Below are 27,656 nucleotides of genomic sequence, written 5' to 3'. Positions count from 1 at the left end.
TAGATTTGGACACAGAGGCCATCTGTAAGACGGGGTCAAAAGATTACTTGGTAACGTAGGAACTTGTTGATATTGTACATCAGTCCAACCCTTAAACAGATTTTTTTGGTTAATCAAATGACTACAGAACAACTGAAACACAGTGAACCTGTGGCTGTTCGAGGTCTATACACTTTGCCTGGTTGGTAATCCAGCATCTGCAAAATGTAAATGCCACCATTATGTTTATGCCGCTGCTGCATGGAGGTTTTCCTTCACCTCTTTATTGTTATTTTTGACACTCTGAGACGGCTACGTGAGCAGCCTGAAATGAAGCTTCCCCTGGCTCTTCCACGCTGCACAGACAATGACGTAACCTCACATACCGAAGGAACTCCCCTCTGCAAAAACTCCAAACTGGCTGGCTGCTGAGGTGCCATGCCTGGCGATTGGCTGACGAGAACAACAGAGAGTGACGGCAGTGAAGTAAGGCACAGGATGATGCAAACGGGCGAAAGAAACGAAGAGGAGAGGCAGAATGAAATCACAGCCGTCCCTATCTTTCAGCAAAAAAGCTCAATGTCACACCCCCACCCCTCAGTGAATGAATGAAGCCGGTTCAGTCTGCACTGTTCACCCTGCAGTCCATCGGTGTGAAGTGAAATGTGATACGTATTAAATCAGTGGGCTGACAGTTATTGCATGGAGAACATTGCTGTTGTGAAAATTGTATTCTTGCAAGTAAACAGATGATAGGAAACGAAGTGGCTGGAAGCAGAGCAACACAGACTTCAACTTCAGTCCACTGAATTTGATTATATGAGCCTTCTTCTTCTTCTTCTTCTTCTGCTTCTCACTGACTGTTGTATTTTAAATAAGGGCTAATCACAGTCACAAGAGTATGATTATAATGCCAACACATATTTTCACTTCAGGCCGTGTTGCATGCCTGCCTGCTGTGTGCTCGTGACTTTCTTCTCTGCATCAGGAGCAGCAGTCTGTGAGCTCACCCACCAACACTCCCCAGCTCACTTCACCTTGACTCTGATGTATCGTTTTCCTGGACGGGTCGGCGATATCCCAGACTTTGATAAGGCGATCCGGATCTTCCGCTTGTGACAAGCCCTGTTCCTGTACAGGAAGAGTTGGACTTTGCCTTCATCCGGATCAATCCTGTTCCGTCCACTTTGCGTCCATCTCAGCTCGATGGAGGGAGTGTTTTTGGATCGATCTGAAGGAGTCTTCGCAAAACCCACACATACAACAGCTGTGCCTCCAGTGGTTCTTGCATTAGTCACTGCTCCTTGTGCCAAAGCTCGGTGATTAAAATGCTGAATTGAATTTGTCTTTCATCACAGATTTTGAGCCAACTGGCAGCATTGGCTCTGTGGATGGCAATGTCAGTTTGCCAGATGATGCTGGTTTGAAACATCCCAACAACTGCCATCACATTTTGAACACATATTCATTACCCCCTTTCAGGATGAACTTTTTTTTAAACTTTTAAGATACATAAACTTTCCATCATGACAAATTTTAAGTCATCCAGCAAAGTTTCAGTTTAATCCATGGTCTAACACACTGTGACATGGAGTAAGACCCCCCCCCCAAAGAGATCAAGTTTGCAAACCGCAGCTTATGAAGTTTTAGCAACCTCAGAAATGACCGCATGATAACAATACATTGCAGTATATGCCTCCAACCAAGAAACCACCATCAAAAAGCCACAAATAACGCTCAGAACAGCACCAAACTTCAGCAACAGTACAAATAGGGTCTCAGCACATAGTTCGAGGCATCAAACAGCAGCTAGCTTAGCCAGATTGCTATTGTAAAGTGAACACAACTCACCACTCTCCTGCTGCAGCTTCGTGTTGTGGGGAAGCCCTGCGAATTGATTACTGAGTGCAGTAGAGTTCCGCAGCTCAAAGATGAAAATGTATGATTATCACTCCATGGAAGTGCAATCAAAGTTCATATGTGTCTTGCCTACCAGCATTTAACAGTTATTATTGAGAGCAGACAGGGAAAAGAACGGAATTAAGCATTTCTAACCGCACTCGGTAATCGATTTGTCAAGGCTTCCCCAACAGGAAGCACGGTGCGTTAGACCATGGATTAAACTTACACCGGAATATCCCTTTAATTAATGACCAAATGCCTGCAAAACTAATGACATTTCCATCCCACTCAGTTGCACCTCCTGTTCAGCGCTTAATAGCAAACGTTAGCGCGCGTCCACTGGTGTGGTTATTATGGATCCCACTGCTTTTCTTGCAGTACCCACACTAATGAGTCAAACATCAGAGCCGCTCCTCTCTGCCAGAGTATCAACAGGCCAGGCAGAGCAGAGAGGACGGCTCTGTGACAGCCGAAGAGGTCAGTGTGTTTACTGGGAAACTACCACCACTGAACATAGACTCAGAAGATCCCACTGGAGGGAAATCAGTGGGACCCCACGGCCAAGTCGGCTCCCTCCCTCTTGCTGTTGGATTCTTTTTCCTTAACCTTGTGGTGTTTTTCATGAAAGTCAGAGAAAAGTGTTCAGGGAAAGACATAGATTTGGAGTGATTTAGATGAGCTGACAGTTGTGCTCAATTTACGAAGATGATAAATACTAAAAGAAGAATCTATCAGGGCAAAGCAGTGTTATCGTGTGGCCGTATTTCTCTGCTAGCTCTCATCTAAACTTTAGCCCTGCTGTTGAAGGTGTTGGCCAGCGGGATAGACTTAAGGTGTGAAGGAGACGGCAGGCGTTTGAGACGTTCCCTTTGTGGATCACAGGCTGGATCTGGCTTTTTCTCTCCAATTAATTTGGATGAGGTGATAAGGGGAGAGCAGGAAATCAATACGAGCCTTAGCAACGGAGAAAAAAAAATGAAATGAGATTCATGAGAGGGAACCTTATCTGTGATCTGTTCCCACGCCTCGATTAATAAACCATTCCCTGGAAAGAAGGCGAGTTCGAACCAATTTTGCTTCATTCATTTATTCACAGATTGGAAAACAACCCTAAAATAACACTTCTTTTTTTTTTTTTTTCCAACGGTTTGGTCCCTCAAGGCTCAACAGATTTGGATCAACGAAAGCAAAGTTGTTAAGAAAGCTTGTCTTTTTTTTTTTTCTTCTTCGAGAAAATTAAGCGGTTTACTAACAAGCAAGGAATACATAAATACTTTTACTTTCAAAGAGATAAAATCTCACAAAATGTCATCAGTTACGGCATCCTAGCATGACTCGTGAAAAGTAGATTCCATAAAGTACAAAATCTCTAGTCATACCAATGGTTCGACTTCTGCCGAATGAGCATCAACTATGATCATTTTTCGAAGCGTCAGTCTGAGAAAACATGAAGATTTAATACTAAAATGTTAACTCTCATGCAGGTCTACACACAGCTATGCATCAATGCATTTGACAGGCTACTGGTTAGTAAACAAACACACAGTGTCCCCAGTAATACAGTGTCTGTCTAAACCTAGCACAGGTAAATCGATTTAGTCTATAGCTCTTGTGACATTGTGCTTGTATACACAGCAAAGTTTCATCTTTGTACAAATGGACGGATTAGAAATTAACCCATATGGCCATTTTTTCTTTAAATTTTGCTGCACTGTTGACTCAGCTCCGTGAAATTTCGGCTTCTGATCTGCGCACCAGATCTTCCCCCTTTTCCGTCAGAATTACTAGCATCCTCGGCGCATCGGTTCCAACGTAACTAAGAGGGGGATTTTCATTTCCTTTCTGCACATTGTGTTTATTCATCGTGACATAGTGGTTCAATTAGTTGAAAGAGGAGAGAGCAAAATAAATAAATAAATAAATAAACAAACCGCTTTCCTCTCTACTCCTTTTTTTTGCCCTCACCTCCTTTCATCTCAGTCACCGCTCGCCTAATGAGGAACGCAGCTCCTGCCTCACAATCCACTTAGCCTCAAAAGAGGACTGCTGTCACGCGAGATGTAATCTGGGCAGGCTGGAAAAGGAGCAGCATCATCATCACACCCAGACAAAGAGATGGGGATAATGTGCTTTTTTTCCTCCCGATTTTTCTATAGAGTCGCTTCAATTAACCGCATGGTAACGGCATCAGAGAGTGAGCAAAGGGAGACGGGGGGGATTAAAGGCGGGGAATCCTTCTCTTGTTATGATTAATATTCAGCACACTCTTCCGCAGTGGCTCCCCTCTCTGCACGTGGGAGAGACGGAAAGCCCAACAGCCCCTCTGAGGATAAGATTTTATGAGAGAAACTGGGTTACAACCTGCTGCTGCTGCTCAGGATGTCAAACCGCATGTCTGTGAGCAACAGAAAGGATTTTCAACACAATTCTGGTCGTGACTTTCATTTGAATGGTAGGACCGGTTTGTTTTAACCAAATGAGAGTGTAAAATAGAGTGGATTTAACGATTCAACTATTTTTTTTATCTTCTGGTTTTATATAAGCTGGGGAGGGGAGGGGAAGTTCTTGTCTCCCCCGAGGGAGACATCAACTCTGCTGTCGACTCTCTCAGGAGACGAAGAGGAAGAGGAGGGGAAAGCAAGAATGTCAGATGTGCACAAATAAAGCCCGCTCTGTGAGCCCTCTGCACAGGAAAGTGTGCCTTTTTATCCTCTGTGAGGGCAGCCATCTTGTCTAAAATCTTTCGTCTGATAAACCCTTGCACAAGACAGAGTCTGACAGCGGTCACGTCAGTGATGCCCAGACAAACTTAGAGAGTTATAAATTCTGTCCGATCTGTGACTGACAGTACCAGAGTGATAGTGGCTCTCTGGGTTGTTCGTTCTGTCTCCTGATGCAGAACCCGTCATCTTCAAACCGACCACACTGTCAGTCTTCATTGTCATTTAAGCAACACGGATGTACAAAAATACAAAAAACAACTAATAAATAAATAAAAAACACAGTTGTCAGAAGCATTTTCAGTCAAAACGGAAAGTATCGCGGCCAGTAGGACAATCCTCGATGAGGAGAACCAACAGAACACTTATAGAAGTAACTTTGCTAACTGTCTATCTCAACTAGTGGTTCAAAACATTTTTGGCTCGTGTCCCCTTCAAAACAAAGCAATGTCTACTTGTCAGTGACTTGACAGCTGTTTGTAGGCGAGATGAAGAATAGGGACGTCTTCCTTGTGCACAGCTAGCTATCTCGCTACATCCATTGAACGAGGTTGACATAGCTGTGCAGGTTTTTGTAATACAACTATTGACATATTTCATCAGTCGATGTGAAAACCGTTGAACACTCCTCCCGATCGCTATCATAACTTTGTTTTTTGTTGATAACAAAAAAAACAATGTTAATAAATTCAAGGTAACTCTTTGTAATAATCTTCAATAATGAATGGCACATTTATACTTAAATAAACTTGATTCATAATTATTTGAGTGTTAATGAATAATGAAATTATTTATAAACCATTTATTAAGCAATTGTAAAGTTTATTAAAAAAATAAGTTAAATTTTTACACTTTAATAAATGGCTTACAAAACATTTCATGTTTGATTAAAATTGAAATAACTTGACTAACGTTTAATTAAAGGGGTTCTATGTAATAATTTGCAGCAGTGTGCGTGTGTACATCACATTTTTATTCGCCAAACGTGAGCGGATTGTAACGTGACGTGAAAAACGAGACCTTCCCACGTCTCTCTCGGTTGTCTAAACAGCGTACGGTCAATTTGTTTGTGTTGTGTAATGCTGCTAGACTGATGATCTCTTAGTGAAGGACTTGTGTTGGATTTTCTTCGACGGTCCAAAGGATGAGACTTTATGCACTTTCTCAAGAGCAACATTAGCAAACGTTAGTCTAGAAATGGAATCTGCAATTACTTTAATCACCTCAGACTTCTCTTTGGACCCAAATCAGTTGGGAACGACTAATCTCCAGTGTGAACAACTAGCTTTGATAGATCAATCATGGTATTCTAGATGATTCTTTTAGCTGCTGAATGGTAACAGTGGCTACTTATTTTCCACTAATGCATGAGTCCAGATCTGTAGCTTTCTACATGTCTAATAGCACCTGGTTTCACAGTGGATCAACAAGTACAGAGGCCATACCGGCCCTCAGATTCATGTATTTATACTGGAGAGCAGAGACAGGACTGACAGCAGTAGAGACGGAAACAGACGTGAGGAGACAATTCTTAACCAAATGATTTTTGATATGTTAGCTCTGTTATTATTATGAGTTGAATATAAACTGAACAGCTTTGTAATGAACACAGGCATAAAGAGAGACTAAGCTGCATGTCTAGAGATCAGCTGTACCCAGGATGTTCTGGGAGGATGTGTTCAATCATGGATTAATATAAAGCACATTTTCATTGTGTGTTAATGGGTCTGGGTCACATCATTCAAGCTGTATACAGAGAGACATTTAAATCAAACGGAAAGGAAAAATGTGTATCAGCAGGTGTGAGGATGACGAGGAGGACGACTGGAGCCCTGCTACACTGGGCTGTGGTCTGGAGAGGCGTGTGTGGCTGTCACTGTCACACACTCGGTGGCCGTGTCCTTGGTCCTGCGCAGGCCTGTGTACAGCCTCTCTTCCAGGTTAGCAGTCAGTTTGTCGGTGAGCTCGGCTGTGATGGTCTGCGGGCCGTAGCCTGAGGAGTCGGGCAGCTGAGAGGGTGAGCGCTCGTCCAGGGGCTCAGGAGGGAGTCCGGATTGTTTACTTTCCTCCTGAGGGTCGTGGTGCTCACTTCCATCTTTGTCTGAGACTGACGGATGAAGAGGTGGTGAGGAAGAGGAGGTGTGCTCTCCGGCAGTGACACCCTGCTCCCTGTCCTTGCCCCCATTCTCAGTGGTCGCCTTTGGAGTGTCCGGTGTGCTGCCAGTCCCGTCACTGGTCTCCTCATCGGGAGCACTGACGATGCGGGGAAGCGTGCTGTGGTAGCTTGTGTCCAGTGGGTAGTTCACACTTTCACCCCTGCGTAGAGGGGTCCGCTGTCTGTCAAATGAGGATTGGAAGTGTCTCACACCAGGGTCGCTCCACTGCTTGTGGCGCTGCCACTGCTTGCGGAGGTGGATTCGGGACCGGTGCTTCCTTAGCGGCGACTCCTGCTGGTCAAACTGAGGGTCGTGGCGGAGATACTCATGGAAGAGGGCGTCCGTCTTCTCATCTATGCTGTAGTCTCGCCGGTGCAGCATTGGTGGTTGAGGCGGAGGCTGTGCAGCCTCTCGAGGTGTGAGCATCTGACCGTATGGGAACCAACTCAGCGAACCAGCACCTGCTTTAATGGAAACTCCTCCACTGGCACCCAACAACAAGTCGTCCTCCGGCTCTTCCTCGAAAAGATGAGACTCAAAGCTCTCGCCGATTGTGCCGGTTCGCCCTGCATTGGTGAAGTGGTGCCTTTTCTCATGAGCCGTTCTGTCAGGGCTGCCACTGATGCTTCCAAACAGTCGCAGCTCTTCTGGACCACGAGATGGAGCCTCTATCGATGCGTAGCCGCTGTCCATCTGCAGCAATTTGCGAGTCCCCGTTTCTCCGTCGCTGCCCCCTCGCTCTGATTCTGTGCTCTCCTGCTTCCTCTTTCTTACCTCCTTCATCCCCGACCTCTCATCCATGTACATGAAAATGTCCTTGTCGTCCTCTCCACCCTCTGCCTCATCCCCCAAATCCTGGGATGGGTAGCTGGGCAGCCCTCCTCTTTCTGTTTCCGTGCGTCCACCCAGCGAACACACGCTGTCCGCATCACTGCAGACAGAGTTCCTGTCGTTGTTGCTGCTCTGGTCAGAGGCTGCGTACTGTTCAAGTGATGCACGAAGGGTCCAGATGTCTTTGTAAAGTGACTGGGGGTCCTGGAAATCTTGGGTGTCCAATGGGTCCACACCTTCCCTTCGTGCCAGGGAGGGTGCTTCGTCTTGGGGATCAGGGGAAAGACCAATCACCCCTGGTCCTCCATGGCTGCAGCGGGGCTCCACCATCACCTCTACCTCTACCCTGTAGTGTGCACACAGGTGTGGAGAGATGAGATAAAATGAAAGAAATAAGGAGTGAAGGAAGGGAAGAAAGACACAGACAGGCAAAACAAGTGTCAGTGTCAGAGCATTTGCCCGAAGAACACAATCATCTGAGACATGGCTGTGTTCACAGTGCACACAATGATTTTAATGACTTGCAATGGCTGCTGTTGCATGTCCTTTAACTGAACTTAGCTGAGCACTGATGCCAGAAAACCCCCTGCTTTTCTCACGGGACAGCAAATTTAAAGAATCCGTAGTGTATGAAACACAACTTATCGGGAGCAATAAACTGTTAAGGAGCACGGGGATCGCTGCAGCTTCCAGGAAATTCCTTTCATTTTGAACAACAAACATCTGCAAACACACACACAGGAAATGCTGTTTAATCTAATATTCAGTGAGGGAAAATTAATGGTTATGTAAGAGATTGGTTATTTTTGTTGCATAACCTAATATTGGGCCAAATCTGCGCTGCTACATTTGCAAGCTTAAAATAACAGAATCTATGTGATCCTTGCACTTTTGTGGACATCATGACATTATTAGACCATGTCAGCGATGGAATGGTTTCCTATGTAAGATATAAGCCCTGCGTCCCAATTCTCCACTCCACTCCCCTGGAATTCCCCCTACATCTGGCTTAAAACCATGAGATGGACTGTAAAAGACCTCTTGTTTTGCCGGGATCTCATTACATAGAAATCAGGCTGTGGTTTGATAATATTAACAGTTAGACAGCGTGGTGTGTTGTTACCCCATTAAATGTCCTGGCAAAAAAATTAGTCTGAAAAAAACAAGAGAGCAGTTTTAAAACGTAATCTTTCTAGATTTTGCTGTTATGAAAGCACACTTTAAAAGGGCAAAGTGGTGAAGAATTGGGACTTAGAGCTGTATCCACTTGTACATCGTCACCGTACATTTTTATAGCTACAGTAAAGAAATGAGTGTAAGGCAGCAAAGCAGTGGACAGGATGAATGGCAAGGGAATTAAAGATACCTGCCGAGGGAGGGGGGTGGTGTGGAGGGAGGTGAGAGGAGGCGTGAGGTGGGCTGGCTGGGACGGTAGGCGACGTCCTGGGTGCGGGCAATGTACTGGATGAGGTCTATGTGGTGCGCATCGTTGTCGTCCTGGTCCATGCTCTCGCTGGCGGCTCGCTGGCGCTGGAACTGTCTCCTCTTCGGAGAGCCTGAGGAGAGGGCATTGAGTTGTACAAGTTGTGTAACAGCAGGCAGGAGTGAAGTGACAAAAGCTTTCCATCAACTGTCGAGGTCTCTGAGGGGATTTTGTGCTCTTTCTCTGATCCCTCGGTGTGATAGAAGGCCTGAGTCTAGGGCGTCTAGGGAACGTATGTATGGAGGGGATTGGCGGGGAGCATTTACTCAGGGGCTCAAATTGATTTGGAACGACCAAACTTTACGTCACTGGGCCATCTGTCTTGTATGTGTGTGTGTCTGCGTGTATATCCGACTCTTAGCAGGCAAATGGCATCTCACAGTTGGTTGCTGGAGCCCCCTGCTTTACTGTTGTCTGTTCACCAGGAGAGGATTTGCCAAAAATACTTAACACATGAGTAAATAGAGAAATTACTGCGAAGAAAGAAACTGCCAACAGTCAAACTTTAGAGAGAATTGTTACACTTTCTGCTGCATTGGCACAGATCGTTTCTAAAAATAATATAATAACCTTTTCACCATCAAGGATCCATTTCCTACCTCTGGTGTCCAGACTCGAGGCTCTCTGGCTGCTGTCCAGCTTCCATTTCTTGATCTTGAAGTAGGGGCTGGCCCCCTCCAGACTAGCGTGGCGCCGCAGTTTTGTGAAGAACTGCAGCATGGGCCCCTGGCTCCCTGCGCCAATGCCAGCAGGAGGGGCACCGCTCCCCATCGAGGCCCCTCCTCCAACACTGACACTGCTGCCTCTGCCCCGGGGCCCCGCTGCCATCATCTCGATCTGAGCGAAAGAAAGAGAGAAACGTGGTCAGAAAGACAACCCGCCAAGACTGGTGGTGTGTGTGTAATCCCTCCTGACAGTGATGTTCCACATGGGCTTCCTTGTTTACCCATCAGCCATCACTCTTGTTGGTCCTCCCTCAGGCTGCATGACCCTCTGATGTCTGCATGGATGACTCACTGGTTGACTAGATGCCTGAGAGACTATCTTAGGAAAATTATTATCTCTACAAACAATGATCTCAATTAACTTCAGCTATAACGGGTTGTTGATGTGCACACTCAGTGCAACACAGTAGATTTATACTTCATTAAACTTAAGTCAATCGGTATTTTACTGATGTATTAAACAATTGTTTGTTGGAAAGTTTCAACAGATGTTTATAATACAATTACAAGTGTTTTATAAACGGTTGGGAACTTATTATTTTGATTGTAAGCAGTCAAATAACTATTAACTAAAGTTTAATTTACTATAAATTTACCATTTAACAATGATAGTCGTGATAGTGTTTTTTTATGTGTGGCTTATCAGCAGGACAATTGCTTTGTTTTATTGAGTTTTTTTTTCCATCATTGTGGCAGTAAGTTATCAAATGATGTGAAGTATTTTACAGTGTTTGCAGGTGACTTACAGAGCTCGGCTCTTTGGTGTTGAGAGCAGTCGTTTTCTCACTGAAGCTGGTGTCCACCACCGAGTTGAGAGCGTCTCCAGGGAGGGCACAGCTGGGATTGACACTCAAGCTGGTCAGCGCTGTTTGTGGTAGGGGGCAGAGCATTGGCTGGAGAGAAGCGTATAGAAGATCACAATTTTATCCCCTTTGAATCATTGTGGTTTTGGGGATTGATTCAGTTATTCAGAATACAACTACAGTCTTTTTTTTAGCAGTTGATGGCGACATGTTATACTCATTGTCAGATTCATAATTCTATTTTGAGTTACTACAAGTATAGGTTCACATGTTCAAAAAACCCATAGTTTTCCCAGACTGTCCTGAAATCATGCAAATATGTGACATGGTAACGTAATGTGATGTCCCAAAGTAACAGAACTTAAGGGGAGACCAATGACAAGCGTTTCAGGAGCAGTGTTTTCTGTGGTAGAGAGGAGCTTCTGTTGGTGCAGACTTTGGGCTTTTTAACTTTCAAGCTCTTTTACGTGCACAAGAACCTAAATTGAACACTGAAGAAAAGGAAAGACAACGACAACAACCACAGCAACAAAACAGGTCTCCTTTAAATAAAGTAGCTCCAAAGTTTTCATCTTAACACCTATGAATAATAATCAGGTCGAGATTCCCTCTCCGGCAGTGATTGAACAGCCTTACCTAAATGTGTAATCAATGTGCACAGCCTCATGAAATGAGCAGGCAGAGAGTTCCCTGATTGTTTGGGTACATTAGCTTGATACATTTTCTTGTCCTGACCCGAGTGATTGATGCTCTAATAGGCCCCCCCGGTCAAGGCTAATGACGCATCGGGAGTAATAGCAGGTTAAAGCCTGTCACCTGGAAGATGGAAAGCGCTGACTTAGCGACAGGGTGCGTCGTCATGGTGATGCTGTTCTCGGCCGACTCACACTCGTGGATGGTGACGATCTTGAGTGCCGGGGGAGTGATGTGGAGGTGTGTGAGGCGGGCGTTCTTCAGGTGGTGGAAGTCGCCCTCGGTCAGAGTGTACCTGGGGTGAACAGCGTCCAGTTAAATATGAAATCTCCGAAAAGACAAGACTTAACTTGCTTGATAATGTATGAATAATGAAGCTTATCCTTGCACAAGAGACAAGCAGCCAAGAGAAATATCTGACTTCAAACCCATCAGAGCTACTCTGGAATCCGCATTTAGCCCCGCAGAATAATTCTGTTTGAAGAATTTGCATATCAGGCTCAAGGCTTTAAAGAGAAAAGTAGGGCATTGAAATAATAAGAGTGAATGAGTGCCCTTCGTGTCGACAGCATACATAATGCATTCTGAAATCATTCCTAACCCTACACTAACACAGAAGTGGCATGAGCACAGTAAAATATGCATATCCTTTGGGATATGCGACCCATGTGCCGAGGCTCTGCAGCGGACCCGGGTTCGACTCCCGGCCTGGGTCCCTTTGCTGCGTGTCACTCCCCGTTTCTTACCCTGTTTCCTTTCTAATCCTTCAGCTGTACTATCAAATAAGGCCAGAAAAGGCCAAAAAAATACTTAAAAAAAAAAAAATATATGCATATCCTTTGATCTTAGAGAGCAGGAAAGCTGAAGTTTATAGACATTAATTCGGGTTGATCGCTGGATTAAAAACAAGGACGTGAGCAAACGTAGGCTTGTGTGTAAGTTTGTGTTTGTGTGATGGCTGTCTGACCTGCGGCCCTTCTCCTGGGCCTTCTTGCCGTGATCGAAGAGGGCAGCCTCATTGAAGGAGACACGACGGCCGGTGGTGCCCGTGGAGAGGAAGCGCTCAGTCTCTTGGTCGTGAGAGCTGGCCATAGACAGGCACTCTGACTCATCCACCCGGATGGTGATTTCTAGCAGAGATACAAGAGGGAAGAGACAGAGGGGCAGACAGAGAGGTAGGTAGAAAGAAGGATATTGGAAAGAGTGAGAGGACTTCTATTGTAATTTATTTAAAGTAAATGTGATTTGAATTTTTTAATCAGCTAGCAGGCACGACTCAATGGATTTCAGTGCAGACTGGCTGCTCACTTTTGGTCCAGACTAAGACAGGTCATCTTAGTTCATGGTACCCCAGAAGATGAGGCCAACTGACTGCGATGATTTCTGACTTATGATCAAGCATCAGCAGCATATTTAGTGAAATATCTCAACATCTAACTGATGAATTGTTAATATGTCCAATACTTGAGTAGTACTAAAGTAGTGTTTAACTAGCCTTACGTTTAATTCAAAAAAAAATTCAACATAGTGTCAACACAAACATTGTCTTGATGTAATAAGTTTTATTTACAGTTGGCACCTACTGAAAACTGTTATGACCTGGGATTTGTATTTACAACAGTGATGACAAAATGCTGATTTCTACATAATGTCGGATTAAAAGATCATCAGTTAAGGATTAACTCATAGTTGCTTCATTGATTAACTGATGTGCATCAATAAGCTGGATTTCAGTGACATCAAAATGTATTTCAGTTTAAGATATAAATATTTTTAACCAGTTTAATGAATAACAAAGCTTTATATATCTATCAGAAACAGTGAGCTACTGTCCTGCTCTCATAGAGGCTGGGCATTTGAAAAACGAGTAATCCAACTTCCTCAAAAGTGCTAATTAAAGTAAACTAATAATTTCAAGTTGCTGAAGTTTGTACAGTTCTCACTACTTAAATTCAAGTCTTCCTTATTTGGTAATTTGGAGGTAATTAGTTAACTCAAATTAAGATGGCCTTGTCAGATTTTATAGTGAAGTTCTTCCTGCCGCCAGCCACAAAATCTCCTATGAAAATGAACAAAAAGGCGCCACCTCTTTCTGCTTCCTCGTCTCCATTATAGACTTAATTAATGGTTGGTTGCTACTCTGAGGCAAACAAAAACAATCCAGTTCTCTTTGTGCCAGCTCCGGCAACAATAATACCACTGTTTCCACTATGACAGCAGCATGTCAGCGTAGTCTCATGTTTTCACACCTTTTGTATCTGCACATCGCTGCGCTAATAGGGGATATGTCATGTATTCGGCACCAACAATGAACCATCGGATCCCTGTTTCACATCTAGCCAAGGACCTCCAAGCATAACAATCCCCATCTCTTTCCACTCCTCTCATCGTGTGACTGTCAACTATGTAATGAAGGTATAAAATGCCCAAGACATTGTTTCTAAAAAAAGACAGTCTGAAGTTAGCTCATGTCTAATGCTGTATATTTATGCTGACTGTATAACTGAAGTGAAGCATCTGATGTTCTGACGCCTTTGAGGAGGATAAGTATAGTAACATGGCCAACTTCTGACTGAAAAAGCTAAACAAAAAGCCTTACCGAAGCAGTTTGGTGCCAAAGTGATGCTGCCTCTTAATAAATCGTTTTTATTGGAGACAGAGTGCATCCACTGGTCCAAAAATGACCAAATGTGTTCCAGGAATGGCACAGTTACTTAAACTAATTGGGTTGCGATCACAATATTTTAATGGAACAGACATTACACGTTTGTGCTGACGCGATAAAAATATCCCCCATCAATCCAATGCCTCCATCCAGCCCTGCCTGTCTCCATCACTGCTCCCTCTCTCACTTACTCACCTCTCCATCAGTTCCTCCCTACATTTCTTTGTCTTTGTACGGTTTCTCTTACCATGGGTGGGCTGAGACTCCTCCACGTAGGTGGTGTTGGTTTTCTCAGGGTCATCGCTGGCCCTGTGGCACACAGAAAGACACTCAGATCAATGCTTTGAGATGATTATTCCTGAAGTCTGTCTTTCGTCTGTCAAACCCTACTGATGTGGGCAGAGTACAAGGCTTTCACTATGAAACCACGCTGAGAGTTTAATTCCAGCTTTAAGACAACTATAAGTACAAGACCATGGGACTGAACTGTGTTGTTTGTCTGAATGGCTGCCTGGCTGTATAATCAATGAGGTCCTAAATCATTGCCAGTAACTTGATAACCTTTGGGGCCAGGGGACCTCTTCAACTGATAAAGCATGGTGCTTTATTGGATTGTACATTTCCTCTCTTCTTTGAGGACACAGAGAATACACACAATAAAGGTCATCTTGTTTATTCTTCTGGTGCATTTTGTGTTTAAACCTTTCAGGATCTCTAAAATGGTACTGATCCTCCATGTGAGCTTCTTGAATCCCACGCCCCAGAATATACTTCATGGAGGCAGACAAAAGACACTGAAAGCTTTTCCCCATCATTTCTCACCATCTGATCTCTTTGTGCAGAGCTATGAGTTGCTTGTGTGTGCGCATGTGTGTGTGTGCGCTTGTGTGTGAGTGAGTGTGAAGTGACTTGAGGGATTTCTCCGTCCACCCCGATCTGTGCTTCTTCTTGTCTTTCATTTCCCCTGTGGCTCCTGCTTCCCCATACTGTGTGTGTGTGTGTTGCGTGCCTATTCTCAGTGTGCACACAGGGCTGGGTTGAGACGCAAGATTAATCACAGCCGATGGCTGCTATGAAATCTCATTACACTCATCATTTGTACCAGTCGGCCCAATTCTCCTCTGCTCTCCACCGGCAAGCCTCTCCTTTTCACGGCTCAGCCTCTGCGCTCTCATATGTTTATCTGCATTGGGCTGGTTCGCTCTCATATATTTGAGTGTACTTGATGATGCATGCGGCTGAAGAGAGGGACAAAGCATCTCGGGGGGTAGCTATGTTAATGCTGATTAAACGCAGATGAATCATGTCTGTTAAAGTAATCACTCTCGCTGGGTGGAGCAAACTTGACGGTTCCACAGGAAGTAGTTAGCTTCATTTGCAATTGCGATGAGTGTTATCTATTATGCGAGTACACACGTTCAAGCGCCAGCCAGTCTCTGAATGGCGGTTACGCGTGAGCTCAGGGAGGGTAGTCTCCATCTGTCAACAAACTGTGTGTACTTGTGAGCGTGCACACGTGTGCTTTCATGCAACACAAGTGTGCACCTGGATGAGCAACTTTGAGAAGCAAAGAGTCTTCAGTTTCTGTGGAACCTGCGTAGGAGTGCTGTTGATTCAAGTTTGAGGGAATTTTCAAAGCTGAGTTTGCCGTTATTGCGTTGGACTGAGGAGAGTTTGAGGGATTAAATTAAATGGATAACAGGCAACAATATAATATATTATAATGAAAACCAACAGCGGCACATTCTCTGGCATCAGTATCATCATTTCATTTCAGTGCTCTTTTTATTAAATTGTGCAGCTGCTGCGTTTATGTCCTTACTGTTGGTTCCTTACAGTGTCCTGCAGTTTAATTTTAAAGATTGAATCACTGTTATAAATAGCGCTAACAGCAGTCACTTTCAGGTAGACAGTTTGTTGTTAAATTGCTTTGAGGAGACTCAGCAAACAGGTTTATATCTGTTTCAGCCATAACTGTGACCTTGACAGCTACACAGTCAAACACTGTGGCCCAACCTATAGTAACCTAACCTAATGTTTCCGCTGTGCTTATTTTATGTACTGTTTTGCTTTGCTAGTATTCCTTATGTCACCGCCGGCTGGACTAACAGCTTGTTTTAGGTAAACACAAGCTGTCATCTTCTTTAGTCTGAGGCCCAACAGGTAAATCAGGTGTCTCACCTAATGTTAGCGACAATGTTGTTACTGATGAGATATGCAAGCATCGAGCGTGCATTTTTCATGAATGAGATGGAGAGACTGTGATACAACATGATGAAAAAAAAGGAAAAGTGAAGCGCCAAGGTGCTGAAATGCTACATGAAATGAAGAATTTCTGCACTGTACCTGGCACAGAATTTCCCTCCGCGACAGCAGCGACGGAAGGTGATGAGGAAGACGGAGACGGAGATCAACGTTCCTACCAGGAAGATGGACAGGATCACTAAGAGGATCACATAACCATCCTGCTGCTCCTTGGCCTCAACTGGGATCTCCTGATAGATAGATGAGTAGATAGATAGATAGATAGAGATAGATAGATAGATAGATAGATAGATAGATAGATAGATAGATAGATAGATAGATAGATAGATAGATAGATAGATAGATAGATAGATAGATAGATAGATAGATAGACTCTTAGTTTGTTATTGTACCTTAATACAAGTCAGATTTCTGAGTAGGCAGTGAGTGGAAGTCAAGTAGATATAACAGCAAGAGAGGTAGGTGTCTTCCTGGACCGAATTTGGAGAGCGCTACTTTAAAAATGAAAAAGCAAAGAGCTTCCCACGTAAACACTGATGTATTGAAAGTGTTCACTGATGGTTAAAGGATAAGTTCACCCAAAAAGAAGGAAATTCAGTCTTTATCTACTCATCCTCATGCTAATGGAGGGTCGGGTGAAGTTTTATGTAGTCCAAAAAACATTTCTGGAACTTCTAGAATGTATAGGCATATTTTCCAGTTGTTTTGTCCCCCAACAACTTCAATTGTTTAGAAGAATGCTGCAACGCTGTTTTGCTGTGAAGCTCCAGGAATGTTTTGTGGATGACAAAAACTCTCACTTGGCATTCCGTTAGCACGAGGGTGAGCAGACAATGACTGAATTCTCCTTTTTGGGTTAACTTCTGCTTTAATGCCACATTTCTCCAAGCTGAAAGATGGAGGCAGAAACCTGTCTCCACTCAACTCAGAGTCAATGTTTACTTTCTCTTCTCTTAAAAGCCTTACATTTGAATTCCGACACAATACTTTAGTTTCTCCATGTTAATGAAAATGGACCTTCGTATTTCCATTTTGTTTGTTTACATTGGACAAACCACCTGTAAGCCATTCATGTGATCAGACAAAACCCAGCCTGACACATCAGCTGCAGCCTGGATTTGACTACCTTACCGTGCAGCTGCTTTACTTTCCCAGTAACACCATGCAGCTTAAATAATTGATTTGGCCCCACTGGTAAGTTGGCCTGCATAAAGTGAATCTATAAATGCAACAGTACAATTAATCAATAAATGCCAGGGCTATTAACCTGTCTACATTGTACCTTAGCTATGAGAAAGCTCCCACAGGCAGGACTACAGCTGAGATAATGAACCAGACAAGGAGCACTGGTATAGACTGTGTAGTAGCTTATGTTCCTTAGACAACAATACCAAGCTTTTTTTAAAAGATGAACAGTGCTGAACAGAGAAGGACAAGACATCTTGAATTCTCTGCCTCCATTTCAATCAAATCACCACATAAGCGTGCCCAAAACGTGGGAGAATGAAAGCTATTACTGTACTATTACTATTACTTCTTTATTGCTATTTCTTTATTTTCATTTCGATCTCCTTCTATTGTTGCTCCAGCAGCATTTAACAACTTAAACAAAGCATCCACTGAGAGAGATGGAAAAAGGCTACAGTTAGCATCCATCCTTTATCTGAAACCACTTGTGCTTTTGAGGGCCACGTGGGGCTGTAGCCAATCCCAGCTGGAACTGGGCGACAGCAGGGTTCACCCTGGATGAGCCAGTTCATCAGATAGCTCATGTATCGGGACAAACAATCAGTCACAATTGCACCAACGGAAAATTAAAAGTAACCAATTAACCTAACATTTGCATGTCATAGGATTGTGGAGGGAAGATGGGAGTATCCAGAGAGAACCCACATGGGGAGAACATGCAAACCCGCACAGAAAGGGCCTGCCTAGACTTGAACCCAGGTCCTTCTTGCTGTGGGGCAACAGCGCTAACAGCTGCGCCACTGTGCCGCCGGCTTCAGTTAGCAGCAATTTTATCATGATATGCTGCTCTCTAGGAGTGACCTTTGACAGGTGGCCAATTACATATCACACCGTTAAAACAATTAGCAGATCAGCTGTTAGCTAGGAACCACATTTTACTGTGAAAAACCCAACCTGAATTATAAGGCTATATGTCAGTGGATGAGTAAATAATGAAAATCACTTCACAAAATGAAGAAATAATACATTTATAATATATATGTGTGGTCCTTTTTTTGTCCATTTTTGTAATCATTTTGTATCTCATGTAACACTATCGCCTTATATTCCTTTATTATTAATTTACTAGCGTTACAGATTTATTTCAGAGCTTTTTTCCGATCAAAAGATTGAACCTTGCTTCTTTATCCAGTTTCAATAGCAAAAATGTACTTTCCCTAGCAAGTTTCTTTGTGCCCATGTAGGCTAGAGGGCAGAGTTTGAAAAGGTTTGAATAAAATGATAAAAGGCAACATGAGTGGGAGAATGAAGAACAACAGCGGGCCAAGCAAGGTCGTGTAAAGATAGCAGGCTGTCGATACATGACAAACAATGATCTTACAGGTGGAGCGTTAAGCCGTACTTCACCCGGGGGTAGAGCAAGTGCAAAGCAAGTGTTAATGAGCGCTACGATCTGACGTCACATTATAATTTCTCTGCGAGGGGAAATTAAAGCTCAGATTAGATCAGAGATTTAATTATTTCAGGTCCAGGTCAGGATGTTCTCTATTAGCCAGTCGATAGGCCAGGAGAGTATATGAGGGTTCTGGTGGACACACACACGCACACAGGAAGCTGGAGAATAAGCCAGTGGCGAAAGACAGACTTACTGTGGAGTTTTCTGGTGGGATGGTCCAGACGGTAGACTCATTGCTCATGGTCCAGGCCAACTAGAGAGTCCCCCTGAGAGATAACACATGCACACACACAAACACGCAGAGGAAATGGCTGTTACTATAGCTGTTCATCAAAACACAAAGTCATCCACCAAAGACACAGCATTTAACCTGCATTATTAAATTTTGAAAAAAAAGAACTTCTCTGAACTCATAGAATACTGATCGTCCTTTAATGATGTCTAATAACATAGCAAAAAAAAAAATATTTATTTAGCACTTTAAAAAAAGATAAAAGAGGCCCATTGCAGCAGAAAAAATCTTGTTGAATCTCTAACAGCCATAAAAGACTGCGAGATGAGGCAGAAACCAAAAGTATGCGTGCTTGTGCTTGTGCGTATGCGTCCAATCCCACAGAGGATGCAAATGCTGGCATCTCGGCCGTAAATCATCACCCATAATTCCATACCAGCCTGAAGACTCTCTATCTACCTCCCACACACACACACACACACACACACACACACACACAAGAGAAAGAGCTACAGCACCTCTCACTACACCGGCTCCAGCAGCAGAGTTCCAGTGCCACTGCTGCTATGCGTTTGCTCCTACAGATCATAGCCATTAATACTGCTACTGCTGCACCAAACGCCCACGCACACACACGCACACACACACACCTGGATGGATCTACTCACCCAGCAGGGTAGAGGCAACATACCAGCAGCAGTCAGCACTCCTTGCTCGCCTGCCAGTCACTGCAGCACCCAACTTCAACACCACAACCTGTAAGCTACTGCCCGAGCTCTTTGCTGCCAGCCTGGTCTAAAAAAAACTCCCTACATCTACCGTCCAAGCATGAAAACTGTTACGGGAAACACACATCAAGCTGTGACCAGAATGCTTTCCTTCGCAGTACTGTACCACATCCTGCTTTCTACCAGCCCGAGTGTCTTACCCTGATGGAGGGCAGTGCGCAGCAGCAGCAGCTCTGGATGTGTGTGTGTGTGTGTGTGCCGGCGTGTTTGTGCGTGTCAGGCTGTGGCTCGGCTCGGGAGTCTCCTCCTCAGCTCCCTTGCTGCATCCTCCGACTGAACCCAGAGCAGCGGTGTTCCCCCTCAGGGCTGGCCCACTGTCCGAGGAGCGTCAGGACGGCAGTGCTGCATGACTGAGAGCAAACAGAACGCAGAGGGATTGGTTAATGTGCGCACAAGTTCTTACATTCGAGAAGCATTCAAGGTGCACTGTGTAGTTTTGGGGGAAGAAATTCTAATCATTGACTTTTTTTTGTTATGCTTAATATACTAAACAAACTGAACAGATTGATTCCCTTGTGGCAACAAATAAATATTTCTGAGTTTGTGTTATTACCTCATTTAAAACTGTAAACATTGTTAGTCTGAATTTCTTCTCCAAAACGACACAGTGCCCCTTTTAAACAGAGGCACTTACAGCTTGTTTTCAGTGGTGATGATCACAGACAGACACTGTGTTTTCTTAATGACACCAAACATGTTATTGGCCAGAATCATTAAGGAAGCTGAAACTGCCAGCTTGCATTCATTTAATCCCATCATACAGAAATACCATAACTGTAAAAGCTAAATCTGTGAGAATCAATACTTTATTGAAGATTGCTCACTTCTATGGTGTTGCAAAACGCTGAAGATCTCTCTCTATTGATTAGTTGATGAGCAGATGGTGAGACGTGGGGGTCCCTGGCAATGCCATATCCCGTCATGCTTAACAAAATCTAGCTGCATTACTGCTATTATACACTGTATTGTTTTCGCCTGGAGGAGCCATAATTACACCATTAGCTCCTCAGAACAACAACGAATTAGATTTTATTTTTTATTTAGGATCTGTTCAAAATGAGACACTGTTGCACCAAAAACCATTTCGGTAATGCAATTTTAATTTTCCCCGGCACAACATAATGAGCTTCGATCGTTTCTGGCTCCGGCAGCTGTTTTCTTCAGCTGATCGGATCAGTTGGAAGGAGACAAAAATCGCATCACATGATGAAATGCAGCTGCTGGAGAAGTTAAAAAAAATGGGGGGGAGGGGGGATGAAACCCGGCTGCATTCCGAGCAGGTTAATAATTAAAAGAAAAAAAAAATCTAGATATTTCGCAGGAACCCGTGATTTCCATCAGTCTGCTGACACCGACGGGGAGAGAAAAACAGGTAGCTCACGATTTTTTGAACTGGCTGCACAAACAGACGAGCACGCGGCGACGGTTAGCACTCACCTACTCAACCAGCCCGGTCCAGGCAGGAGGTGGAGGGGCGAGAGAGGAAGAACGGGAGGAAGAAGCCAATACAACGACACTCTTCTGTGAACACTTTAATGTGGCTTTTTTAAAGCTAAAAGTATTTATGAATGAAACCCCACTGTTGAAGACACGCCCACCACCCAGTCAGAGGCTTACCACGTGACGCAAGGAGTGAGGTAAAGAAGATGAGTGACTGAAGGGAGTTTCTCAACAAAAAAAAAAAAAATGGAACCTGATGCCCGCTTGGTCCTTGAATGTGTCAACGAATGACAACTAACTCTTCTTTTTTTGTATACGTTTGCAACTGAGCGGATTAAATTTCGTTTATCTGTTCATTTCACGGTAGGGAGACATGGTTTAAGTAGTGCACGTTGATGAGCGCAATAATAAGTGTACAAATGTGTGGGGGCGATGGTATTTGAACGCCACACAAGTCATTAAAAGTAGATAAGAGCTACAAAACCTTGTCCCACTCTGGACTGCCGGGTTCCCCCCGTCTGTCACAGCCTACCTAGCATTTGACACCACGGCGCCATCTTCTGGTAGTGCGTCCTCAGTAGCTGCATATACAAAAAACAATAAAATATTGTGAATAAATGTGTACCCAAATGCAACACTATTCCCTAAATGCTATTAGCTACACATGTGGACCGTACAGTGTACGCGAATGACAACTTAACGGTATTTCTGGCTAAATAGCTAAAACACACACATTCGGGCTGTCTCTAGCTACGTTCCTTTGACTACAAAGTTATGATACTTACTTATGCTGCTAACAAGATGATAAACGACCTCATAAACTCACAACTAGTCCACAATAAACACCATAAGCGTGTAAATGTCGGCGGCGCCGCTGTTTTCAAATGCCTACACTACCCAGCATCCTTAGCACCACCGTAAAGCCTTGTGGGTAGGGTACCAACGTCCTTGTCCTACCAAGCGCCGCACATCGACAGCCTCCACGCAAGGGCTTGAGGATCTCTGTCATTTACTTGTACTTGAGTAAAATCTGATTTTCAGACATGTTGGCAGCCAGATTTCTCCGTCGCGCTCTCCCTGCGCTGAGGCAAACTCGCTCCTACGCCGAAGCCGCCACCGGCGCCCCGCAGATGTCCTTCACATTCGCCTCCCCGACACAGGTAGCTAGCTAACGTTACTGGCGAGGCTTCTCGGGCCCAGCTAGCTACACGGCTAACTTTATGTCTCGTTGAAACATTATATCACAGGTCGCAGAGAGGCTTGTGTGTTGGGGTCATTTAGCAGTTTCGTACCAATGCATGGTCTCGCTACAGTTGCTACACATAGTATTGTAGTTTATGCACGCATGCAGGTCATATAGCTGCAGCGGTACAGCTTGTACTGTTAGCTTAGCTAGCTAACTATGGCCAACCTGGCTGTCATTCACTGTCTTTGACCAGCATTGTGGCAAAGTATAATGTTACTTTGAGAAACGGCACCACTTTAGTATTGCTCTCTTCCACTACAGTGACATTAAAGTGCATTTCTTGTGCATATTTCTTCAACTGTGTGTGTTAGCTTCAGTCTAAAGCCATTAGCTCAGTAGGAGTGAGTTAAATGCAGAGCTCTCTAACCTTGAGGTTAATCTCGTCCTACAAACATGTTTAACTAAATCCAGTCCACTGTTAATCAATATGAGTCCAGTTTGACCCAGTGCTGCGTGTCAACCTCACACTCTGTTGTAAAACCTACGCATTTGATCCAGTAGTTAAAATATAGACGAAGTTAACATCACAAGTGCATACATCATGTTGCACACAATGAGTTAACATGACAGAGCGTGACAGATCATATTATATTAGCTATTGATTGCTCATGTATTATTATAAATGCCACAGTTTTGCAGCTGCATCTTCAATCTGTTATCGTTTGTAGGTGTTTGTCTGATCATTAGTCACTGAATGCATCTCTCCATCTTCTGTCTCCACTCTTCAGGTGTTTTTCCAAGAGGCCAGTGTGAAACAGGTCGACGTGCCCACACTTACTGGTGCGTTCGGCATCCTTCCTGCCCATGTACCCACCCTGCAGGTGCTCAGGCCCGGTGTCGTCACAGTCTTTAATGATGACGGTTCTGCTGTCAAATACTTTGGTAAGATTTTGCATTACAAATCAGTGACCTTGGGTCCGGTCTCAATGTATTCTTTGGTACCACCAAACAGTAGTGAGTTCATATATAGGCAAATAGCAGTAAATAATGGTTTGTCACATGTTATGAAAAGTCAGACGATGTCAGATCATTTTCTATTCACAAAAGCTGATATTTGTGTAATTATACCCATCATAGTTTGATTTCTTTCTTTTGTTGCCAGTGTTCCTTTCAGCTCAAAGTATTCAAATATTAATATATTCACTGACTAGTCCTCAAAGATATTAGTGATGATAGTCTAGAGAAGGTGGTGTATATTTTCTGCTTCAGTTTTCTCCCCCATTTTAAGGGTATATGTGTGCACTATTTTGTACACATGCTAAGGTAACTCAATCACTCCGCCCAGATTTGATAGTGTGGCTGTCAGATTCATGGAGATTGTAGCTATGTGAAAACCAACAAAAATGAAATGTGTTTTTGTTCATATAAAAGGTACTTATTAGCTTAGAATGTAGCCAGATGACATGTTTTAAGCTGTTGACGTAGATAAAAGAAACACTCATGAGAAAACACATTGTGGATCGGAAGCTATCCTGCAAGTACGGCAGGACATTCCAGATCTATACTGCTTATTGCATTGGATATAAATAACAGTGAACATGACTGAATGTTGCCATGTTTTCTTAATCTTTTGTGGTGTTTTTTTTTGTTTTTTTTCCCCTTATTTCACACAGTGAGCAGTGGGTCGGTTACAGTAAACGCGGATTCTTCAGTGCAGCTGCTGGCTGAGGAGGCTGTTCCCTTGGACCACCTGGATGTTGCTGTGAGTATTATGTCCACTTTGCTCCACTCACGTACAAACCAAAGTGGCATCTGCACTGATGTTCGCCACTAAGGTCATAGTACAACGGGAGACAAGGAATTTGTCAGCTGAGTTTTACAATACATTTTATAGCTGTGTAGGTAACTTTTGATATTAGTGTATGTATAAAACGTTTATGGGCAGTGTTGCAAATTTACAAGCAGATATTGGTTTTGCAGCACTGTTGATCTGTCCCCCTCATTAGCCCTCGTTGTTAACATTTTATTTTAAGTTGTAAAATAATATGCTTTAAACAGTTGTGCTAATTATAGATGCATAACAATGTGTTTGACTATTTAAAGATTGCGTCCCCCTCTTTATATGCATCACAGTAGTTTGGTCCAGTGCCTACCAATGCACACACAGGCACAGATAAGAGTGTCTGTGGAGCAGTCTCCTGGTGGCTGATCTCTAGTAAGCAGCTAATTTGGAAAAGTTAAAACATGCCAGAGATTTTTATTTGCCTCTGCCTCTCACTTGAACAAAACGCAATTACAGTTATAACCAGACTGCGTTTTGATCAATACAAATCTTAATTGATTGGATTGTGTTGTACTTTATCCTATAATTGCCTCCAACAACCTTTTATTTACTTGAAATACCTCAACTATTAAGATATCGATCTCTTGATTATACGCTGTGTAATGTATTAAGATCACCTAACGCTACATATATTTAATGAGGTACCTGTAAGTGCCAGGGATCAATATTTATGTTATTTAATGACTAGTACCACAGCCTTTGAACTTGAAGATTCAGAACATCACAACACAGACAAGTCTGTAATTATAGTATCAAAGGTTTCTGAACTGTGTTCATTCTTTGAGCAAGTACAATCAGTACAAAACGTCATTTTTAATCCTTTTTTGGAAGTGAAATTGAACACTTAATTTGCCTTGCTCCATTAAAATAATAATGCTTTGATAAGAGATGGTTTTTTTTTTGTTTTTTTTGCACATTTGTTCTTTGTAAAAATTTATTTTTAATTGCTCTTACGGTCTTTGTGTTTGCTTTACAAATACTAATTGATTTCCCTGTTGAAGTGGACAAGCAAAAATATAAATTCTTCCTATTAAAGTGTGTGTGAAGTTATTTTATGTCACAAATTATACAGAAGTTTTAAACCATTGGCTCCCTTGTTATTGCGCCTGTACTATTCTGTGTTGACAAGTGATGTCTTCACAGTGTCAGTCTAGTGTAGGTTAGTCAGTGGTTATGGATCTTTTTTTATGCTTTAATGAGAGTTGTGTGATGGGTGTCCACATCCAGGCTGTTGAGGTTTGCATAATTACTGATTGTCCCCCCCAGCAGGGACATGATCTTTGACAGTAGAGTCTGTTCTTTGAACTGGAGTGAGATGGGTTATTTTCGTCTCTCTGATTTTGATCCTCCCAGCTGATGATTATCTGATCAGTGTTGCAGTTGGGCTTGAATGTTGAGCCCTCGTTTAAATGTCAGTCTTGTTAATGCTAGGCTACGTCATTACACGCTCGCCGCGGAGGTGTCTGTCTTTGACCTCGGGCTGTGCCAGTGTCACTGTCAAGTTGACTTCATAGCAGTAAATGAGTTATTTTTTCCTCGTTGTCCTCCACTCTGCCTGGAAAATGCACATGTGCCCACGCTGTTAATAAGGAGGGAAAGGTCAGTCACTGTTGAGTTATAGCAGATGTGTCAAATCCCTACTGGGAGACCTTTAACTTCCAGCTATGTTTGGCATTTCTCGTTTCTAATCACTACTGTGACAAATGGAGCTTTCAGAGCAAAGAGGCAGCAGGGATTTTCTCCGCTAGTCTTACTCCTCACTTTTGACTCGTTTCTCAGTCTTGCGTTTCAGACTCCGACACCACAGTTGGCATCTAAAGGATTTTTGGATGAGTAGAGCTTTGCAGGCTGTATGCCTGCCTTGATTATGATTATTCTGAATTACAGGATAATCAGTCTGGTCAAGTCTCATTTTTCTAAGATGATGAGGATGTGCTTGATGTTGCAAAAAAAAGAAAATCTGAATCGTTGTTTTTATCGTCATGTTCTGTGTCTCATTGTGACTTGTTCTATTTTTCAATCTATTTTTAGGCTGCCAAGGCCAACCTGGAGAAGGCCCAGTCTGACTTGGCCAGTACATCTGACGAGGCAGCGAGGGCAGAGGTTCAGATCAGCATAGAGGCCAACGAGGCCATCCTCAAGGCTCTGTCATAGATCTGCGGTACGACAAATCAGCTCCTGCACCATGATCATTATTGTTATTAATAATTGGTTTAATCCTGCACAGCAGTGATGCAGGACTAATTACAGTTGTTAACATAATTGGAAATGGAAACATTAACAAGACATAATGTTCTGAGTTTGTTTTTTTTCCCCACCCTCTAGGTAATCTTTGCTGTTTCTTTCATGGAAATCAAAAGTCCATCTGCTTTTCCAGCTCAGTCACGTCAGTGTCCAGAAGATTCCATGTTTGCTTTGTACAGTGGATGAAATTACGAAATAAATTTATTTGGAATTTACCTGGTAGTGGAGTCTGTGGTGTTTTCTTTAAATCCGGCCATCTCCTGGTACCTGATGACGATTTATAAAAAAAAAAAATTTGATGCACAAAGACAACTGAGACTCTGTATGTTTTTATTTTTTATTCTGTTGTTGGACACAGAGCAGCTGATCAGTACAGCAACCAAACACTGTCTACATTAAGTGTGGAAAAAGCAAAAACTGTTGTTTTGGTTGGTATGCAGTTAGTGTTTCTGCCACTTGGTGGCAGCAGATACCTGCTTTACCTTGATAATTAGATTTGTATTCTGCTTCTGTCAACCACAGTTTCAGGGGAGGTACAGTCATTGTATTTGTCATATAACCACTGCTGGATGTGATGTGTGCTTTCAATGAGAGGATCCTCTTTTTTTTTTTTTTTTTTTAAAGTAATCATTGCTTCTGTGCATCAGCTCCTGTATCTGGTGAAAGCTTAGTCACTTTTACTGCTGCAGGCTCACTTGTGGGTTGGAGTAATTTGCAACTCTCAGTCACTGCTGCCTTCATTTAAGTGTTGGCAGAGGTTGTTTGTTATGAGTGATGACCTCAGGCTTCTGTGACAAAGCCAGGAAAAGTCCTTCACTGGCGACCCTGTGGAAAACCGGGCCTTTCTCTTGTTTCATAACCACAGGTTTCAGCTCAGACTCGCTCCAGGAGGCGCTGACCTCATGCACGTGCTGACTTGTAGCTGTAAGAGCTGAAAAACCACAACCGGTTTATTTTGAATGTCAAAACTCTTGAGGGCCTTTTAAACTAGTGTAAGAACACTGGAAGCATCAGTGTTTACACAGACATGCTCTCATGACTGCTCATGTTCATGATG

The 27,656-nt window shown here is 43.3% G+C and overlaps 2 protein-coding genes across 4 annotated transcripts; one reads left to right on the top strand and one right to left on the bottom strand.

Annotated features, from left to right (window-relative positions):
- Positions 1-2,952: 2,952 nt before the first annotated feature.
- cbarpb (CACN subunit beta associated regulatory protein b) lies at positions 2,953-22,238 on the bottom strand. Of its 3 annotated transcripts, XM_037114520.1 has the most exons (12): positions 22,112-22,238; positions 21,859-21,907; positions 20,027-20,236; positions 19,060-19,132; positions 16,304-16,452; positions 14,205-14,266; positions 12,260-12,422; positions 11,416-11,587; positions 10,543-10,689; positions 9,671-9,908; positions 8,955-9,144; positions 2,953-7,934 (listed from the first exon to the last, which is right to left on the bottom strand). In XM_037114520.1, exons 4-12 carry the CDS (start codon positions 19,105-19,107, stop codon positions 6,437-6,439), a joined length of 2,667 nt encoding a protein of 888 aa, XP_036970415.1. In that variant the 5' UTR covers positions 19,108-19,132; positions 20,027-20,236; positions 21,859-21,907; positions 22,112-22,238; the 3' UTR covers positions 2,953-6,436. The 3 variants fall into 3 exon arrangements, with proteins under 3 accessions (XP_036970415.1, XP_036970414.1, XP_036970416.1); XM_037114519.1 differs by lacking the exons at positions 21,859-21,907; positions 22,112-22,238 and adding an exon at positions 21,324-21,523; XM_037114521.1 differs by lacking the exons at positions 20,027-20,236; positions 21,859-21,907; positions 22,112-22,238 and adding an exon at positions 19,767-20,020.
- An 8-nt stretch (positions 22,239-22,246) lies between these two features.
- On the top strand, positions 22,247-26,814 carry atp5f1d (ATP synthase F1 subunit delta). Its single transcript, XM_037114522.1, has 5 exons — positions 22,247-22,486; positions 23,301-23,454; positions 24,186-24,274; positions 26,387-26,516; positions 26,681-26,814. The coding sequence occupies exons 1-4, from the start codon at positions 22,370-22,372 to the stop codon at positions 26,507-26,509; spliced, it is 483 nt and encodes a 160-aa protein (XP_036970417.1). The 5' UTR covers positions 22,247-22,369; the 3' UTR covers positions 26,510-26,516; positions 26,681-26,814.
- The last annotated feature ends 842 nt before the right edge of the window (positions 26,815-27,656 follow it).

This window comes from Acanthopagrus latus, chromosome 11, assembly GCF_904848185.1.
Source record: "Acanthopagrus latus isolate v.2019 chromosome 11, fAcaLat1.1, whole genome shotgun sequence".
NCBI lineage: Eukaryota > Metazoa > Chordata > Actinopteri > Spariformes > Sparidae > Acanthopagrus > Acanthopagrus latus.
This window is presented reverse-complemented; position numbering and strand designations above follow the sequence as displayed.